This window comes from Rhincodon typus, chromosome 5 (genome assembly GCF_021869965.1).
Source record: "Rhincodon typus isolate 14 chromosome 5, sRhiTyp1.1, whole genome shotgun sequence".
In the NCBI taxonomy this organism is placed as follows: domain Eukaryota; kingdom Metazoa; phylum Chordata; class Chondrichthyes; order Orectolobiformes; family Rhincodontidae; genus Rhincodon; species Rhincodon typus.
In genome coordinates this window covers 29,958,268-29,979,659 of record NC_063336.1, presented here as the reverse complement: position 1 = coordinate 29,979,659, position 21,392 = coordinate 29,958,268, and the positions used below count along the sequence as shown (strand labels likewise).

Here is a 21,392-nt window from a genome sequence, read left to right as displayed (position 1 = left end):
TCTGATGAAGGGTCTAGGCCCGAAACGTCAGCCTTATTGCTCCTATGGCGCTGCTTGGCCTGCTGTGTTCATCCAGCTCTGCACCTTGTTGTCTTGGATTCTCCAGCATCTGCAGTTCCTACTATCTCTTAGGTTAACTCATCAGTTTTAGTATCTGAACAATATGTCTAAAAATTAAAAATACACAGAAAATCATCAGTGACTAGAAATTGTGATGGGCTTTACATTGCATTAGTCAGTAATGATAGTATTACATTCTGTTAATTGGACGCTAAATGCATAAGAATAAAAAGGTACCAAGGCAAAGAGATGTTGTGAACTAATTTGTTAAATGTAATAAAATATAAAAGAGGAGTTAGCCAGAAGGCTGGAGTATTTAATGGTATTTGGTTGGTTGAAATAACCATTTGGAAGATGTACTGGACTTGTCATGCAATTAAATCCTAAAAAGAACAACAAAGAGGATTTCCAAGTATAAAAGGGGTGAACTGTGAGAAAAAGTTGGAAAAGCTGAAGCTCTACAGTTTAAAAAGAAAATTATTCGCGACATTGTAGGGATATCCAAAATCCTAACTGATATAGTAAATGTTGTATATCAATTCAAATTTGAGTGGACAACCAGTATGAAATGACAATTTAAATATGAGGGAAAGCATTTTAAAACAAGCTCATAGAAAGATCTTCATTCAAAGTGTAACATATCTTAGGAACAAACTGTTAAGTGTAAACAAAACCAGTACTGAAAATCAAAATGGGTTTGGATGTTATCATGGTAGAATTGGGTGCTCATGGGATGACCTTATCTTTCGAATGTCATATAATTTTTGTGCAAATAGTTATGTAAAATTCAACAGATTTTTAAAAATTTCTAAATCAACAAGTGAAGATAGGACAGAACAGAATGCATAACTCTACCAAGCTATGTTAACTCAGTGTTACAATTATGCAGATCTGCCTTAAGGATTTTCCCTCTCTGATTGATGGTCTGTAACTACATATATTAAAAAAAATCTTTTATTAAGAGTATTCATCTCACTGAAGATACTTCAGGCCAATAAATATCCTGCTCTGAAAATTCTGCTCACATTTTAACAACTATGACAAATTCTATCTTACTGGCTAAGATAACCTATATTATCTGAAACAAGATATCAATTCATCTGATTTCCCAGTGTAATGAATCCTTAAAAGGAAATTCCAGGGTTCTGATGCAGAAAGTTGTCAAAAACGAATTAGTTGTTCCTTGCTCATATACTTTCTGCACATAAATTGCACATAAATTTATCTATTAGTTTTTAAAAGGTATATTGTTCACAAACAGACAAACAAACAGAAAGAGGCAGAAACATTACCTCTGCTCACCTTCCGTGGTAGAGGTAATAAAGACATCACAAAACTCTTTAAAATGATAGGCACTTTACAATATTTTGTTTGCAAACTAGATATTTCCCCCAATACCCCTGGTTTGGAGGGTATTGGCTTTGAGGAGAGATTGGACAAGCTTGGTTTGTTTTCACTTGAACATTGGAGGCTGAGTGGAGTTGACCTGATAGGAGTTTACAAAATTATGACAGGCATGGACAGAATGTATTGTCAGAGACTTTTTCCTAACACAGAAATATAAGTTACTAGAAGATGTGAGTGGCAAGTTTTGTTTTAAAACACAGAGGGTGGTAACTGTTTTGAACGTCCTACCACAGGAGTTTGCAGAAACAGGTAAAATAGCAATGTTTAAGAAGCATCTTGACAGATACATGTATAGGCAGGGAATAGAGGGATTCGAACCATGTAGAAGCAAAAGATTTTTAGTTTTGAAAGGAGTCAGGTGTCAATGCAGGCTTAGTGTGCCGAACGGCCTGTTCTTCTGGTGTATTGGTCTTTGTTCGAAGTCCTCTTCAAACTGAACTTATCATTAATAATTTAGCATTGAATCACAATAAGAAATACCTTTACTTTTTGGAATTGTTGCTCCATTACTCTTAAACTCTTCTTTGCTTCTTCATCTTTTCCTTCCAGGTCAGCTTCTAATTTCTTTATTCTTTTCTCTAAAAATCCTCTTGAATGCAGTCTGCCTGCTGTTTCAGAATCTGTTTCAGGTACAGATGCAGCTGCATATATAAGAGCAGGCAACGAATTTGGATATCGCCTTTGAATTATTTTTTCCATTTCCTTAACCTGTCAAAATGCAAATAAGATATTACCTGGTTTTGTACTTACACATGGAGGATACTGGGTAGAAGTGCCACCTGCCTTTCTTTTGAAATAGGGCCAAGGTGCCTTTAAGACAAAAAACAAGGCTTCAGTTTAATGTTGAACCTGAAAGTTGGCCCCTCAGAGTGCACCTCTCCCACTGAACAGCACTGAAGAAGTCTCAGCACAGATTTTGTACTCAAATCTCTGGAGTGAACCTTGAGTGCATACCAAGTAAAGATCACAGCTTGTCAGAGAATCCTGACCCTAGCAGAAAGAACTGATATAGCAGACTCATACTCTCTTGTGAATCAGCAACCTTAAAGAGATAGCTCAGTCTCTTTCTCACAGACCGCTAATAAAGAGGATAGATTTCTTTTTCCAAAAATAAATTAACAGAGACAGCATGTACCTGACCTTTATCTCTGAAATAATAAATTGCCAAGTGAAACACAGTTGTAGCTGCACCTGTGTGCGGTTAGAAGTCTGCAAAGTCGAGAAATCCACATGTGCACATACCTCGCATAAGGCCACAGAATTATATTTATTGTCTAAGTGGAGAGGTGGATAAGAAAAGAAAACAAAATGATTGGCTGAGGAAAATGCATGCAAGTTACTAACCCCATCCAATATAACGTCCCTTAATTTAAATTGCTGGAAAATCAGAATCATATTATTTTTTCTGTTTCTATGTGTCAAATATTCCTCTCTAGGGTTTCTATCAGGTGATATGGAATGTCCAACCATCCAAGATAAAAATATACACTGTAATTTTTTAAATAAAGTATTATATAATACAGACTCTTACATTCAAATTGACGCAACCTGGAAAGAAATCCAAGCTCCCTTGAGCAAATATGATTGACACGATACCATATGATAAATTGTTGCCCTTATTCAAAAATGTCAGGTGAGTCTCAAAGATTTTCTCATACAGACTTATAATTCACCATGAGACAAACTCAGGCCACAATAATGTGACTTTACATACACAGAAATCTACAAACACAGATTTCAGTCGTGGAATTCATACCAATAATTTAAGATCCAAATCAGAACCAGTAACAGTATAATTTTCCGCAACTTCCTAACAGCCAGCATAAAACAGGGAAGCACAAAACATACATAATATTATATGCAAATACAATGATGTAACTGATGATGCAACTCTGACATCAGTAGAACTGATTGAGAGAAGACAGCATCCTGGAAGGAGCTTGTTAAGAGAAATTTTAGTCATTACACCACAGAATCATATTTAGTAACCTGCAATGTACAGATTCAAATAAAAGTGTTACAGCACATCCTTAAAGATGAAAACCAACATCTTCAAAACAGTGAATGTTTAGACACCCACTACCCAAGTCACAGCTGAAAAGACAACGCTTCATTCAATCATCACAGACTTGGTGATCAGAGCACTGAAATGAATCGTCATGATGTGGTTTCCAGAAAGAATTAGTATCAAACAATGGACATCAATTTGTCAGAAAAGATCTCAAGATGTTCATTGAGAGGTAGGCATCAACCAGGTAGCATCCTCATTCAATGGACTGGCAAAGAGGGTCAGGCAGAGAGTTCACTGATCCATAAAGAATACAGAATAGAAATTATGTCTACTCAGTTACAGAGCATCATTCCTCAATGGATACTTGCAAGCTAAATTGTTAATGGTAAAGGAGGTTAAAGATGCATATACCAGTTTTAAAAATGCAACCTCAGGTCAAACATAACCTCCCGAAACCTTGAAAAAGTAAAACAAATGGAGAAATGCCACAGTTGAAAACAGAGACGGTATAATCCCTGAAAGTGAAGTTACAGGTAGATAGAATAGTGAAGGCGGCATTTCGTATGCTTGCCTTTATTGGTCAGTGCATTGAGTGTAGGAGTTGGGAGGTCATGTTGCGGCTATACAGGACATTGGTTTGGCTACTTTTGGAGTATTGTGTGCAATTCTCGTCTCCCTCCTACTGGGAGGAGGATGTTGTGAAACTAGAAAGGGTTCAGAAAAGATTTAGGAAGATTTAGGAAGATGTTGCAAGGGTTGGAGGGTTTCAGCTATAGGGAGAGGCTGAATAGTCTGGAGCTATTTTCCCTAGAACGTCAAAGGCTGAGGGGGTGACCTTATAGAGGTTTATAAAATCATGAGAGGCCTGCATAGGTAAATAGTCCAGGTATTTTCCCTGGGGTAGGGGAGTCCAAAGCTAGAGGGCATAGGTTTAAGGTGAGAGGGGAGAGATATAAAAGGGACCTAAGGAGCAACTTTTTTTCACACAGAGGATGGTGCGTGTATGGAATAAGCTGCTCGAGGAAGTGGTGGAGGCTGGTACGATTACAACATTTAAAAAAGAATCTGGATGGGTATATGAATAGGAAAGGTTTAGACAGATATGGGCCAGATGCTGGCAAATGGACCTAGATTCATATAGGATATCTGGCCAGCATGGATGAGTTGGACCGAGGGGTCTGTTTCCATGCTGTATATCTTTATGATTCTATAACAATAGGCGCAGGGCAAAAACTAGGCTGATCTTAAATTCTAGGGCAGAAAGTCTGGGGGTTACGAGACTTTAAAGTTAGAAGCCATAATCATCAAACAAACAGATTAACCTACATCTTATGTTGCACCAACGTCAGAAGGGACATTCAGGAAATTTTACTCTGGCCAAGAAGGGATATCATGTTTCATTAGCACAAGAAATAGGAAAGACATACCCATACTATATCATACAACGTAAAGAGTGGTACAATAATTCTAGACACAGGATAACACCATCACCCTGGTATTGAGATCAAACAAACCAGATTAGGATGTCCAGTCGGAATTCCAGACACTGAGATTTAGGTTGGGGCTAGAGGGAAGGTAGTGATTGTAGTGATATTGATGCTAGTTGTGATGTTAATACGTTGAAAGGAAACTGCAGGGTTAATGTGGGCTGAGTAAGGAGAAACTCGGGGGAGACAGACAAATGATGATGATATAACTGGCTCATCAGTAGGAGAGATTTAGAGAAAATATCAGAGTAGAAGAAGCATGTAAAGAGACATAATCTGTAATGTAAATTATTACAATCCTATCTGATGTTACTACTGACAGGTCAAATCCTGAATTAAATATGGTTTGATAGAAATGAAACAAAATATAATCCAAGTTAATGTGTCAGTCAATCACTGAAACATAAGCACACCAGACTGAAGGGTCACTGGACCCGAAACTTTAACTCTGATTTTGTCTTCAGATACTGCCAGACCTGCTGAGCTTTTCCAGCAACTTCTGTTTTTGTTCCTGATTTACAGCATCTGCAGTTCTTCCGATTCTTCTACTGAAGAGCAGTGCCTAGATGTGTAGTAGCAGTATTAGCTCAAAGCACTTGACAAACTGACTGTCATAACCTTATCCTAAATAAAACTAACTTTGAAATGAATGCCTAGCTTACTTCAGAGTTTCTGAGTCATGCCATGATATAGAACCCATTATGTTAAATACTGCTATCTGACAGCAAGAAAGCTTAAAATTTAGTGTTGAAAACAAAACAAACCTGCCGCTCAAGATCTTGAATACGTTTGGCCTCCAGAGCTCTCCCCTTTGCACGTTTCTCGGGAGGCGAATTTTTATCTCTGGAATAAGCAGCAAGCTTTTCTACCTGACAAAGTAAAGGAGACATTGTTAAAATTTGCAACTTGACCACTGCAAGCATAGAGTGGCACAATAATTTTAAAGTAACATGTTGTATACATGTATAGCTGAATGAATGAGGAAGGTATAAATATGGCGACTGAAGGATTTGGAAAGAAGTCGAAGCAAGGTATCTGGTCATTGAAAGTGGAGTAAAAGTGATTTGTAAATTGGAGCAGTAAGAGTAACCCAATTACAATGTTCATGATGAATCAATGGTTACATGCTTGCAAGATAATTTGTATTAAATCTCTTCTGACAGAATTAAGTTAACACAGGCAATGCTAGAAAATAAGTTCCTTACAGGTAAATAACTGTCTGATGAAAACATGGGGAAGAAGTTACTTTCTCATTACTCCACACAGCCTAACAAACAGCTGACTATATCCTATCCTAACAAACAACTCAGTTGTATGAAACCACTGTGCATTGTGAAAGTTGTTCATATACCTAATGCTGTCCATATCCTTGCCACAAAGGAACAAAAAGCTCAGCCAGAAGGGTTAAATCAGAAAATCTGTAGATATTCAAAAACTCAACATTTTCAGAAAGGCCTGAGTTTCAGATGGAAAGTGCTGTGATTACTGCAATAATTTTGCTATAATTTCTCAGAATCCACTTAGAAATGCAGTACATATCTTACAGGAACTTTAGGTCATCCCACAAACAAGATCAATATTCTGAACTACGGTTCCTGCCAGTCCTGCTCATTAATATGGTTACCCTAGAAAGTCATATTATTTAAATGGTGACTTTTTGCAATACTGTCTCCTAAAGACTGACTCTATTTTGATATAACAGTGTTCTATCAATTACCTGTCCAAGTTTCAAGTATTATTATTTACATAATTTGTCAATGAAACACAACAATTTAGAGAATTTCTAGCAGCCACAAAACTCTGCAATCTGTTGAAGCTGTTAACATGAAAACCATTTGTCAAAGAAGTAAAATAAATTTCCTTTTGGCTCATAAATAATTCTCATGTATAATGTTCTTCAATAAATAACAATTGGGGGACTGCAATTCATTGATTTTATGTTCAAAGCATACTTGCGGTACTGCAAGATGTGAAGCTGCGAGTGACACCAACTCAGATTCTAGACACCTAAGTATTTCACCAGTAACCCTTCAATACTCAAGTCAAACTGTTGCAAGAAAAGGTTCAAGATGTGCTTAGCTTCTGGTCCATTAGTATTTATCCAAAATATAAAGTTGCATCTACTTCCGTTAAATACATTCAGTACCTGCACCTTCAGCTTCTCAATTTCTACATTTGCTGCTTTAAGCCTTGCTGCATCCTTATCCAACATCTCCTGGTTTTCAGCATACCACTGTAACCTTTTGTTGAGACGCTGGATTTCTTGCTTGTACTGTTCTTCCATTATTTTCATTTCAAATTCTTTATCACCTGGATAAAATACTCTTTCTTAAAACCAGGAATATGACTTGTGATTAGGAAATAAAGTAAGATATTTTTAGATTGAAAAGGGCATTCCATCCATCTTAATTTTTCCAGTCACATTACCACATTTTTCCCATTGCAGTATCCAGTTGTTCATTTAAATAAAGATTTTTATCTTGACTATTTTATCTGGGCTCACTCCAAATTTTGCTTTCTGCCTTCACACAATCCTCCCCATTCTTAAGATATGAGATTATTAGTATACCACTTCTTTGACTTGTAGTCATCACTCAATACCTCATTGACTCAGCATTGATGATCTTAAAAAATGTCTTGGTGAAATGTTTAATGATGTTTACTGTTAAAGGCAATTTATAAATGCAAATAGATGTTGTTCAAGGTTTAGATGCAAATTTTGGACAGACTAATAAAAGCATTCAGTTTGCACTCAAATTTCTCAAGTCAGCTTGTGGTCATAGCTCATGGAGATTTAAAGATTGCAGAGTGCATTCAAGTAGCAAAAAATTATGATAGTGATACAATAGGGATTATTGATTTTTCACTTCCATTATTTTATTTCAGTACCTAGAATTTTAATAGACTGAAATGGTTTTAAAAAAAAACGTAGACAGACTTAAAATGGTCACAGCAATCAGTTGACTATATAGGTTAGCCATGTTTCATGAAGCCAAGGTAGAATAAATAAAAACGTCTGAACTAAAATTAACACATTTTACAAAAAGAGTATGGTTGGAATGTTCCCTGCCTCTGAACAATGTGGGCAATAGCGAGTCAGTAAAGAAAACATGGCAAGAAAAATCAGATTCTTAACAGAGAAAAAAAGGTTTGAACAATGAAAAGAGAATCCCGCTAGTGAGTGGCAAGAGCCTATATGCATGCATTAACATCTCATTATTACATATTCACACTTCGTTTATATGCAGTTTGGTATTCTCCCATGTGGCAGAGAGAAATTGGACAGTGACCAGGCAAAAACGTGCAACTAATCCGCAATACCTGCCCTATGTAAGGGTAGTCTCAAAATGTAGATAAGGTTTTCTTTTACATTATGCAAAATTGTGCCATAGGAATATGGATATCACACAATATGCTGAAATCAATTTTTTTAAATTATTGATCATTTTTTTTCTTCCAATAATCTGTTTTATCTACTGTTAATGCATTTTAAAGCTAAATGAGGACAAGTTGATAAGTTCAATTCCATAACTTCAACAAATTCTAAATTGCCTTCAATGAGGTCAAACAACACAACTTACCTGAAGTATAAGTAAGTTGTATTTTAGCCATATTACACTCTTTTGACATGTTTTCCAGATCTACCATTAATGCTTGCTTCTCTTGTTTTAGTTTTTTAATTTCTTCAGTATGTTTAGTCTCTTCTTTCTGAAAGGGGAAGAGTTAAAATACTGAAATAAAGAGATAGAACCTGCTCAGATGAAAATCAGTCACCAGCCAAGGGTAATTAGGATATTCATGTGCAAACAGGGTGCTTCATCCAGGAAGCAGAAGAAAATAATAAAACTGATAGTCCTGTAAAATAAAAGATCTTTCCAAAGCCACAATATAGAACACTGACAACCAAGCAAACCTCTGTTTAACTTAAATAAGGGGAATTACAATGAAATGAGAACAGAGTTAGCTGAAGTGGACTGGGCAGATAGATTAGCAGGAAAGACAGCAAGCAAGCAGTATCAGACATTTAAAGAGAGAATTCATTACTCTCAGCAAAAATATATCCCAGTAAGGAGGAAATATTCTGAGAGGGATGAATGAACTATGGCTAACCGAGGGAGTTAAGGAGAGTATTAAGTTGAAAGCAAAAGCATAGAAGGAGGCAAAAGTCAGTGATAGCCCCAAAGACAAGGATAAATTCAGAACTCAGCAAAAGAGGGCTAAAAAGACAATAAGAAGAAACAGCGAGAGCGCACGAGAGAGTGCAAAAGAGAGAACCAACACGACGGTAAATTAGTGAGGAATGTAAAAACAGACAACGGGAGTTTCTTTAAATATATGAAAAAAGGAAGCAAGATCCAAGTGCACATAGGTCCCTTAGAAAACATATCTGGAGAAATAGCTCTGGGGAACAAGGAAATAGCAAAGGAGATAAACAGATGTTTTGCACCAGTCTTTACAGTGGCAAATATACTGAACATCCCATTAACACTAAAGAATACAGGGGAGTAATTAAGTACCACCATCACAAGAGAAGTTGTATTAAACAAACTAATAGGGCTAAAGACAGGCAAGTCCCTTGGCCCTGATGGCTTTCCTCTTAGGATTTGAAAATATGCACCTGCACAGATAGTGGATGCATTGGGCATAATTTTCCAAAAATCCTTGGATTCTGGACAAGTACCAGAGGATTGGAAAAATGCCAATGTGACACCCCAATTCAAAAAGGGAGGCGAAAGCCAGTTTGGAACAGCTGGACATCTATTTTTGGAAAAATGTGAGAATCAATTATTAAGGAAGTAATAGCAGCACATCTGGAAAATCATAATCTCATGTTGCAGAATCAGCATGGCTTCACGAAAGGAAATTGTGTCAGACTAATTTATTACAGTTTTTCAAGGAAGTCTCAACCAGTGTAGATAGAGGGGAATTAGTAGATGCATTGTTTTTGGTCTTCCAGAAGTGTTCGACAAAGTTCTTCACAAAAATTTAACTTGGAAGGTGAGAATCCCATGGTATTGGAATTAGCGTAGTGGCATGGATACATAATTGGCTAATGGTCAGGAACCAGTGAGTTTGGGGAAGGGCACTTTTTCAGGTTGACTACCTGTAACAACAGGATTCCACAGGTATCAGTGCTAGGACCGCAACTGGAGGAAGAAATCAAATGTACTGCAACTAAATTTGCAGACGACACAAGAATAGGTAGAAAGGCAGATTGCAAAAGGGATACAAACAGTGTACAGAGAGATATTGATGGGTTAAGTAAGTGATCAAAAAACTGGCAAATGGAAAAATGTGAAGTTGTTCAGTTTGGAAGGAAGATCAAAAGAATGGAGTATTATTTGAATGGTGAAAAACAGTAAAAAACTGCAACATAAAAGGACTTGGGGGTACTTGTGTATGAAACACAAAGCTAGCACACAGGCGCAGTAGGGATCAGGAAGACTAATGGAACGTTGGCCTTTATTTCAAATGGGTAGGCATATAAGGACAGGGAAGTCTTGCTGCAACTGCACACAGTGAGGGGGAGACGAGATCTGGAGTACTATGACAGTTTTCATGCCCTAATGTAACAAAAGATATTATTTTAGTGGAGGCAGTTCGGACAAAGGTTCACAAGGATGATCTCTGGGAATGGAAGAACTGTCTTATGAACGAAGGCTAAACACGTTGGGGCTCCACTCACTGAAGCTTAGAAGAATGAGAGGTGATCTCATTCAAACAGATAGGATTCTTAAGGATCTTGGCAGTGTCGGATCAGCTACGAACCAATCAGGAATGGCACCTTGAGCTAGCTCCACCAATCAGCCCACTCCTGTTCCTATTTCCTATGGTCTAATGTTATGATCTCTGCAGTACAGTCTGCCCTGTGTACCTTCTTCAGAGAATAGCACAGCACAGGGAGGTAGAAAACTGATTATAACCAAGAGAATGTAAAGCAAATTCAATAAAGTACAACTATTTAATCAATATTTCAAAGATAACATTCAGAAATTTAAAAATATGACCAAATTGGGGAGCTATAAATTTCTACTTATTTAATTACAAAATAGATCCCACCAGGGTTTGAGGTTAACATCTACTTCTTATCTAACTTTGTTTAAGTATAATGAAAACAAAATTTAGTGCACAAATTAATAAGCAAATTAGCACAATGTTAGCAACTTAAGTATTCTTATGGTATACTGAAGCCTATTAGAAACTGGAATGCTAATCATAAGCATTAATGGAGTTTTGCTTTCTGATGCAGCATTAAACAAGTGACAACATACCATGGTAAATACAATAAACTGTAGGAGAACAGAGACTCTGAAAATGTCCACAGCATTCATAATAGGAAATAAGTGGATCCTTGAAAGACAAGTGACATGAATAATAGCACAGGTTTTAAATTATTTTTTATTTTATACTTGTCCTATTTAGGATACCAGAAAGATAATGAGTCGTGCACACAAGTACTAGAATTAGGATAAAAAGGTACAATTCAAGCAATTTTAATTCAACTTATTAAACTTCAAATAACTGGAAAACAAATTGGAAAAGACTTCTTAAATTTAGTAGTTACTGTATTTTCAGTTTTAGGAGCTTCCTGCTAGAGATACACTTGCCAAAATAAGACACATCCTCTTGTCAAACAGTGGCTGCAGAGCTCACTTATGGAATTTCATCCAGGTCTGTGCCTTAGACTCCCAAAAGATTTAAAAAAAATTAAATTGTCTCTCACACAGACAATTATAATTTATATCAGAACAGAATACGGGCCCCTTAGACTCCAACCAGCAGGAGATAACAGTGGGATAGTGGTAATATCACTGGATTTTTAAACCCAGAATCCCAGGCTGATGTGCTGGGGTCATGTGTTCAAAACCCACCAGAGCAGAAGGTGACGTTTGAAAACAAATTGGGTTTATTAGTGTTCTTTAGGGAAGAAAATCGGCCGTTGTTATCTGGTATGACCTACGTGTGACTCCAGAGCCATAACTCTACGACTGACTCTCCGGAGGGCGACTGGGGGAGAGGCTCAAGAAATGACCAGCCAGTGACTCCCACATCCCACGAGCAAATTTATAAAAATTTGCAACTAATTGTCTGATCTTTCGATCATGGTTTGTGGTTTGTCATCCTGCACTCCTCAGCCCTATGAGTACTCGTGTCGCATCGCTACATTTATGTAGATATTCAACTGCCGTATGGATGTTAGGGGCCATATTATAACAGCCTTTTCAAATGTTGTGAGATAGAAATTACAAAATTGATAATAAGTCACATCGTACTTTTTGAACATTCTAAATAAGATACTTTCCACACATGACTGTGAAAACCATCCTTTGAGACAATCCAGTGGACGGAGAAGACATGAGCAATGTAAGGTGCATGGGAGGTCCAGAAAGCTACAATGTATCTATTTTAATGCAAGGAGCTTGACTGGTAAGGCAGATGAACTTACAGTATTGATTAGCATGTGGGAATATGATACTGTAGCAATCACTGAGACAAGGTTGAAGGAAGGACAGGGCTGGCAGCTCAACATTCCAGGGTAAAGAAGTTTCGGGCACAATGGTCAGGGAAGTTGGGGGGTGGTGGGGAATGTAAGAGAGGTGGGGTCATTGCATTATTGATAAAGGAAACCATCACTGCAGTAATGAGGGAGGATGTCCTAGAAAGGTCTTCAAATGAGGCCATCTAGACAGATCTTGGAAATATAAAAAAAGGGTTACTTTGCTGGGATTATATCACACGCATCCCAACAGTCATGGGGAAATACAGAAACAGATACGTTGGCAAGTCACTGAAAGGTGAGAGGTAAACAGGGTTATAGTTGTAGGGGATTTCAAATAGATTTCAATTAGATAGGGTGGGATTTTTAAAATACATCCAGGAGAGCTTTTTGTGCCAGTACATGGACAATTCTACCAGAGATAGGGCAATGCTTGGGAATGTACCCAGTCAAGTAACTGAAGTTTCAGTAGGCAAGCAGTTCAGACATAGTGACCATAACTCTTAAGTTTCAAAGTCATTATGGAAAGGAATAATGATAAAGCAGAAGTTAAATATCTAAATTGGTGGAAGGCTGATTTCAATATCATTAGACAGGATCTGGCAAACATAGACTGGGAGCCATTACTTGCAGGTAAGTCTTCATTTGGAAAGTGGAATCCTTTGAAAGTAGTATCATGAGAAATCAGGGCCAGGGTATTGCTTTAAGAATGAACGGCAAGGACAGCAAGTCCAGGCAATCCTGGGTGTCAATGGGGAAAAAAAAGAACTGCAGATGCTGGAAATCAGAACCAAAAATAGAAATTGATGAAAAAAATTCAAGTTTGGCAGAATCTGTGGAGACAAAGCCGAGTCAATGTTTCAGGTCAAGTGATCTTCTTCACTGGACCCAAAACATTAACTCTGTTTTCTTTCCACAGATGCTACCAGACTTGCTGAGTTTTTCCACTAATTGGGAAACACGATGACTCAGTGGTTAGCACTGCTCCTCACAGCACCAGGGACCTGCATTCGATTCCACCCTTGGACAACTGTCTGTGTTAAGTTTGCACATTCTCCCCATGTCTGTGCGGGTTTCCTCCAGGTGCTCCGGTTTCCTCCCATAGTCCAAAGATGTGCAGGTTAGGTGGATTGGCCATGCTAAATTGCCCATAGTGTCCAGGGATGTGTGGGTTTGATGCGTTAGCCATGGGAAATGCAGGGTTTCAGGGATTAGGGTCGGTATGGACTCAATGAGCCAAATGGCCTGCTTTCACACTGTAGGGATTCTAAAGTTTCTGTTTTTGTTTCTGGATATTTGATAGAGAAAAAGATAGAAGTGTATATTAGGTATAGCACATTAAAAACAGAGGAGGCTGTTCAAAATATAAACAGTGTAGGGGGCTGCTTAAAAAAGAAATTAGGAGGGCAAAGAGCGTCACGACATATTTTTGGCAGATAGAATGAACGAAAATCCCATGAGTTTTTATAAGCATATTAAGAGTAAGAGAATTACCAGGGAAAGAGTGGGACCTATTAGAGACCAAAGACGCAACTTGTGCGTGAGGTCTTAAATGAATACTTCTCATCTGTGTTAACAAAAGGAGAAGGACATTGCAGCCAGAGATTTCAGTTAGGATGGAGAGATTCCAGAACATGTTAAGATTAGTAGCGAGGAGGTATGAGATGTTTTAATGGGCATAAAAGGTGCATAAATTCCCAGGATGATGCAAAGAGAGGGAAGGGAGGAAATTTTTGTGGTGGTGATACATATACTTCGCAGGAGAAGTGCCAAATGACTGGAAGATAGCTACTGTGGTTGCTTGTTCAAGAAGAGCAGTGGGGTTAGGCCAGGTAATTACAGACCAGTTAATCTGATGTCAGTGGCAGGGGAATTATTGGAAAAAAAGTTCTGAGCAATGGGATTAATCTACTCCTGGAAAGGCAGAGATAGCACAATTTTGTTAAAGGGAGATCGTGTCCAACAAATTTAATTGAGTTTTTTCAAAAACGTGACTAAATATTTTGATATTTGGAGGCCCAGTAAGGAAAGCATATACACAATGAATGGTAGGTCCGTAGGGAGTACTGAGGAACAAAAGGACCTTCCCGTACAAGCCCTTAGATGCCTAAAAGTGTCAGCACAGGTCAGCAAGGTGATGAAGGAGGAGTACGGGATGCTTGCCTTCATTAGCCATGGCATAGAATAGAGGAGCAAGGAATTCTTGTTACAACTTTATAAAACATTGATTCAGCCACAGTTGGAATACTGTGTGCAGTTCTGGTTGCCAAAATATCTGAAGGATGAGACTGTGCTGGACAGGGTGCAGAGGAGATTTACCAGGATATTCCCAGGGATTCATCTCAGTGATGAAGAGAGACTTGATAGGATGTGTTTATTTTCCTTGGAGCAGATGAGACTGAGCAGATGAGATCTGACTGAGATGTACAAAATTATGAAAGGCACAGACAGAGCAGATCATGAGAATCTTCCCCCCATGGCAGATGATTTGAAGACCAGAGGGCATAAGTTTAAGGTCAGGAGTAAGTGCACTGGACCAAGGGCAGGAAAATCAGATTAATGTAGTTTGGTGTTTTTCGGTTGGCGCAGACATGGCGGGACAAAAGGCCTGTTTCTTCGTTGTATGACTCTATGCTATGTACTTGCCTGTTTTACTCTCAATTGTGAAAGTAAGTCACTAATATTCTGATCTTTAACTTGTTCAGTCAACCGGATATCTTGGACTGATACTTGCTTCATATTATCCTTGTTTGAGTTTTCCCTAATGAGGAAAAAGGCAAAAAAAATGACAGTTTGATTTTCAAAATGCAAACTTGAAATTAAACAGAGACTTATTCCTTTGTATTTAAAGCAAATTCTTTTAAATGTAGCCATTTTTAACTAAAATTGTCAAATTGTTCACACATATAGTAGCTTTTTTATAATCTAATATATTCCAGGTAATGCAAAAATAGATGATGAAGTGTTTTGGTACATAATGGAAATGGAAGGAAATAAAAACTGCATTTATATAGCATCTTTCACAGCTATAGGTTATTCCAACTTAGTACTTTTGAAGTGTAATCATTGTTGTACTGGAAGAAACAGTGAAACTAATTTGCTAATAGCAAGTTCCAAACACCAAGTGATAATGACTAGAAAATGTTAAATATTAGCAAAATATTAGTTAAAACGCTGGGGATAGCTCCCCTGCTCTTCTTCAAAATAGTGCCACAGGATGGTTTTGGCTACATGAGAGGTTAGATTATTTTAATGTCTCATCTGAAAGTACAGCACTCACTCAGTACTGCACCGAAGTGTCAACTTTGATGTTTGTGCCCAGATTCTGGAATGAGACTTGAACCCACAACCTTCTGATTGAGAATGGAGTGACTGCAATCGAGTAAACTATGGATGATATCTGCAAAGCAAAGTACTTCTTTCACACCATAAGCCTGGTGGTTCACAGAGGGTGGTGAACCTGTGGAATTTTCTACCACATAAGGCAATGGATATCAAGTCAATGATTATATTGAAGAAATAAATGAATAGATTTCTGGACACCAAAGATGTAAAATGGCATGAGGAATGAGCGCAATTATGGCATTGAGGTAGAAGATCAGTCATGATCATGCTGAACAGCTGAACAGCGGAACAGATTCGATAGACTGAATGGCCGACTCCACCTCCTACTTTCCAAATTTCTATATACTGGATTAGCAAATCCCACAATAGGAAGTTGTGAAATGAATATGAAAAATTCCAAGCTAAAAGAGAAAATGTCCTCAAAGCTGTCAGTTTAACATCATCAAAAACAAAGAACTGCAGATACTGAAAATCTGAAACAAAAACTGTTCTAAAGAAGGGTCTCTGGACTCAAAATGTGGACTTTGTTTTCCCTCCACAGATGCTACCAGATTAGAATGTTGTTTCTGAAAAGGAGCCTTGCCATCTCTAATTTGTCCAATTTAAATGGCTCTAGTCCATGCTATTTGAATCTGTTTGACTGTTAGTGCCCTTTGATGACAAGGACATGGTTTAAAAAACAAAAAAGAAAGAATGTGAAGGGGGGGGTTAAGGGGGTTGAATTTTGTTCCAGGTATTGGCACAAAACAAGGTTATATTCAATGTACATAATGCCTGGAACTGAATATCACATGTTGCCTGTAATGGGATGATATCGCCTGTGCTGCATCAATATCTGAAGTGAATTTCTATTCTTCAATATTTTCAAAAAACTTAAATAAACAAAAGTAACAAAAGTACTGTTCAGAACTGTTACAGTGCAGAAGGAGGCTGTCATACGGCCCCACTGTGTCTCTTCCAGCTCTCCAAATGAGCACTTCCAGCTGTCTCCCTGTAACCCTGCACTTTGTCTAATTCCTTTTTGAACTGCTAAATTGAACCTGCTTCCACCACATACTCTGGCAGTGCATTCCAGACCCTAACCACTTATTAAGTAAGAAAGATTTTCCTCACCTTTTTGAGCCTTTTACTAATTACTTTAAATCTGTTTGATTCTTTCACTATATGTTCTCCTTGTTTATTCTGACCAGAACTCTTACAATTTCGAAAACTATTGTTAGATCTCCTCTCAACATTCACTTTCCAAAGAAAACTTTTCTTCATAATGGAACTTTCTTGGGTCTGGAACCAATCTTGGAAACCCCTTTTACACTATCACCAATGCCTTCAGGTCCTTCTTGGAGAGTTACATTCACAATTGGATGCAATGCTTCAGCTGAGGTTGAACAGGTTCAGCATAACCTCCTTACTCATGTTCTGTATGAGAATTAGAGAATGACAGTTCAACTCCTATTCTGGCATTTTCAAAATTTCAACTCAGCTTAAAAAGATCTTTGAACAAAAAGCAGTATCAGTAAGAGACTAAGAACCTGTCATCATTTGTTTCTACTGTTACACAAACCTAATTAGTTCCCTAGTTTCTTTAAAGGAATGAAGCCTATATTTCTTGCAGTTAAGAAAAATGGCTCCAGACCTACAGTAATATGGTTGAATCAAGTGTAGTCAAAATTGTTATCAGCTGTACCAAATGAGGGTAAATAGGGTCAAGTAATAAATATCTGCCTTAACAATTTCTAATAATGTAAGTACAAGGCAATGTCACTTCTCAGGATGTGATATTGGTATTTTGTTATCTTCTAACCTTTTAAAAACAGCAGGTTTGCTTTTGTGCCAATATCCATTTCTAAAAGCTTGGAAAACACCACACTGTAAAAATGATGGCTATATTTTAAAAAAAGTCTTTTTGTTCTTTAAAAAACTGCACATATTTTGTGACTGCAGTCTTACCACATCAACAAAGTACTCATTATTCTATGCGCTTTGACTTCCTATAATCAGCTATCTAAACATAAGTAACAGAAATATATGAAGCATACAATGTACATCTCCAATCAATGCAAGGTGAGGGCAGCTTGCAATGGCTTTCAGTGGCAATTATCAGCTTTTCAAATGGTTCAACTGCAATGATAAATACACGGAGGTGTGCTGTTAGCTTTCAAGTATCATACAGTAGTATTCAGAAGAATCTGGGTTTATTGCTTTATCTAATGTCATTCACTAATTTGGAGAATCAATGCATGAACTTTTAGATCAGCATATTTAAAAGCCTTACTTTAGTCGATGTATTTCAGCCATTAAATGTTGAGTTTCTGTGAACGTTTTCTCTTCATTTCTCTTATTAAGGACCTGAAGCTCTTTCACCTGCGAGTAAAGTCTTTCATTTTCCTGAAATAATAAATGTTCTTCAATCACTAATAGAATACATTCGTGTTACGTCAAATAATCTGTAGTATATAAATCCCAAGAATACAAGTCCTAAATGTAAAACACAGCTTTCCTGTTAACATCTCAAACATTAGCTAAAAAAGACTTGTATTCATACAGTGACAACAAGGTGCAGGGCTGGATGAACACAGCAGGCCAAGCAGCATCATAGGAGCAGAGAGGCTGACGTTTCGGGCCTAGACCCTTCATCAGAAAAGGGGGAGGGGAAGGGGGTTTTGAAATAAATAGGGAGAGAGTGGGAGGCGGATAGAAGAGGGATGGAGGAGAGGATAGGTGGAGAAGAAACAAACAGGTCGAAGAGGCGGGGATGGGGCCAGGAAAGGTGAGTGTAGGTAGGGAGTTAGGAAGGGGATAGGTCAGTCCAGGGAGGACGGACAGGTCAAGGGGGCGGGATGAGGTTGGTCGGTAGGAGATGGAGGTGCGGCTTGAGGTGGGAGGAGGGGATAGGTGGGAGGAAGAACAGGTTAGGGAGGCAGGGACGAGCTGGACTGGTTTTGGGATGCGGTGGGGGGAGGGGAGATTTTGAAACTTGTGAAATCCACATTGATACCATTGGGCTGCAGGGTTCCCAAGCGGAATATGAGTTGCTGTTCCTGCAACCTTCGGGTGGCATCGTTGTGGCACTGCAGGAGGCCCAGGATGGACATGTCGTCTGAGGAATGGGAGGGGGAGTTGAAATGGTTCGCGACTGGGAGGTGCAGTTGTTTGTTGCGAACCAAGCGTAGGTGTTCTGCAAAGCGGTCCCCGAGTCTCCGCTTGGTTTCCCCGATGTAGAGGAAGCCACACCGGGTACAGCGGATGCAGTATACCACATTGGCAGATGTGCAGGTGAACATCTGCTTGATGTGGAAAGTCTTCTTGGGGCCTGGGATGGGGGTGAGGGAGGAGGTATGGGGGCAGGTGTAGCACTTCCTGCGGTTGCAGGGAAAAGTGCCGCGTGTGGTGGAGCTGGAGGGGAGTGTGGAGTGGACAAGGGAGTCACGGAGAGAGTTGTCCCTCCGGAAAGCAGATAAAGGTGGGGAGGGAAAGATGTCTTTGGTGGTGGGGTCGGATTGCAGATGGCGGAAGTGTCGGAGGATGATGCGTTGGATCCGGAGGTTGGTGGGGTGGTACGTGAGGACGAGGGGGATTCTTTTTTGGTTTTTATTGCGTGGACGGGGTGTGAGGGATGAGGTGCGGGAGATGTGGGAGACACGGTTGAGGGCGTTCTCGACCACTGAGGAGGGGAAGTTACGGTCCTTGAAAAACGAGGACAACTGAGATGTACGGGAGTGGAATGCCTCATCCTGGGAGCAGATGCGGCGGAGGCGAAGGAATTGGGAATAGGGGATAGCATTTTTGCAGGAAGGTGGGTGGGAGGAGGAGTATTCTAGGTAGCTGTGGGAGTCGGTGGGCTTGAAATGAATATCGGTTTCTAGGTGGTTGCCCGATATGGAGACAGAGAGGTCCAGGAAGGGGAGAGAGGTGTTAGAGATGGTCCAGGTAAACTTAAGGTTGGGGTGGAAGGTGTTAGTGAAGTGTATGAACTGTTCGAGCTCCTCGTGGGAGCACGAGGCGGCGCCGATACAGTCATCAATGTAACGGAGGAAGAGGTGGGGTTTAGGGCCGGTGTAGGTACGGAAGAGGGATTGTTCCACGTAACCTACAAAGAGGCAGGCGTAGCTTGGGCCCATGCGGGTACCCATGGCTACCCCCTTTGTCTGTAGGAAGTGGGAGGAATTGAAAGAGAAGTTGTTGAGTGTGAGGACGAGTTCGGCTAAGCGGATGAGGGTGTCAGTGGAGGGGGACTGGTCGGGCCTGCGGGACAGGAAGAAGCGGAGGGCCTTAAGGCCATCTGCATGGGGAATGCAGGTGTAGAGGGACTGGACGTCCATGGTAAAGATGAGGTGTTGGGGACCGGGGAATTGGAAGTTCTGGAGGAGGTGGAGGGCGTGGGTGGTGTCACGGACATAGGTAGGGAGTTCCTGGACCAAGGGGGAGAAAATGGAGTCGAGATAGTTGGAGATCAGTTCGGTGGGGCAGGAGCAGGCGGAGACAATGGGTCGACCAGGGCATTCAGGTTTGTGGATTTTGGGAAGGAGATAGAAGCGGGCAGTGCGAGGTTGGGGAACGATGAGGTTGGAGGCCGTGGGTGGGACGTCAGCCTCTCTGCTCCTATGATGCTGCTTGGCCTGCTGTGTTCATCCAGCCTTGCACCTTGTTGTCTCGGATTCTCCAGCATCTGCAGTTCCTACTATCCCAGAACATTATCTGGGTCTCTGGATTAACAGTCCAGTGATAATACCACTAGGCCATCAACTTCCCTAGAATAAATCTGAAATCATAAAATGATTACCACTGCTAACCTAAACAGTCACATGGCTATCAGGATGGTAGAAGATGACCTAGATGAATTTCAGTTTTCTATTTGGTAGTTCTCATGTTCATAAGCAAATTGCAAACAAGAGGAAATGAAACTAAGAAAAGCATGATATTTGGCAGTGCATTATTTTAAATCATCACTACAGGAACATTCATTGGAGAATTTCTCCTTTTTTAAATGTTTAAACCCTACATTGAACATATCACCAATCAAAAAGAAACTTTGATCCCAGCATTGCCCCTTCTTACTGGCCACATGGGTATTTTTCCTGATAGTGGGAAATATTGAATAAAGTTATTTACACAATGGTGGCTTCACAGAGTCCCTGCACTTACACAAACACAATAAAAAGAAGAAAAAATAAATAAAACCTTGATTCTGAATAAACACAGGCACCAGTCTGGTTAAAGTATGCCTTTTCTTTTGTCTGATTCTGCATCAACCAGAATTTTGACTTTCAACCACACACCTAGATCTACATCACCTCATTGAATATATAATGTTAGCATTTAAAACTATGGAGAGACTGCAAGTGACATTGCTGTGTTAAGTGATCCAGTTAGAGGTCCAGGTAGGAAGCAAGAGGTTTTTAGTTTAGTTTAGTTTAGAAAGGCATCATGCATTGGCGCTGCCTTGGTGGTCCAAAGGGCCTGTTCCTTTGCCTTACTGTTCTTTGTTCTTTAGGTCGGCAGTATCTATGCTGAGTTAACATTTCACAACAGTTCTGAATCACTGCTGCTTCAAATTCATCACTGTTGTGTACCATATTTGTATTCA

The 21,392-nt window shown here is 39.3% G+C and overlaps 1 protein-coding gene across 1 annotated transcript in view; it reads right to left on the bottom strand.

Moving 5' to 3' along the window:
- Positions 1 to 21,381, bottom strand: part of LOC125483105 (centrosomal protein of 162 kDa-like) — a 27,971-nt gene extending 6,590 nt beyond the window's left edge. Inside the window, exons 1-7 of the mRNA XM_048596717.1 lie at positions 21,283 to 21,381; positions 18,081 to 18,193; positions 15,110 to 15,224; positions 8,547 to 8,673; positions 7,112 to 7,275; positions 5,730 to 5,834; positions 1,948 to 2,175 (exon numbers count right to left, since the gene is read on the bottom strand). Of these exons, the coding sequence (XP_048452674.1) occupies positions 1,948 to 2,175; positions 5,730 to 5,834; positions 7,112 to 7,275; positions 8,547 to 8,673; positions 15,110 to 15,224; positions 18,081 to 18,193; positions 21,283 to 21,381 (951 nt within the window). The remainder of the gene's footprint in view (positions 1 to 1,947; positions 2,176 to 5,729; positions 5,835 to 7,111; positions 7,276 to 8,546; positions 8,674 to 15,109; positions 15,225 to 18,080; positions 18,194 to 21,282) is intronic.
- Positions 21,382 to 21,392: the final 11 nt, after the last annotated feature.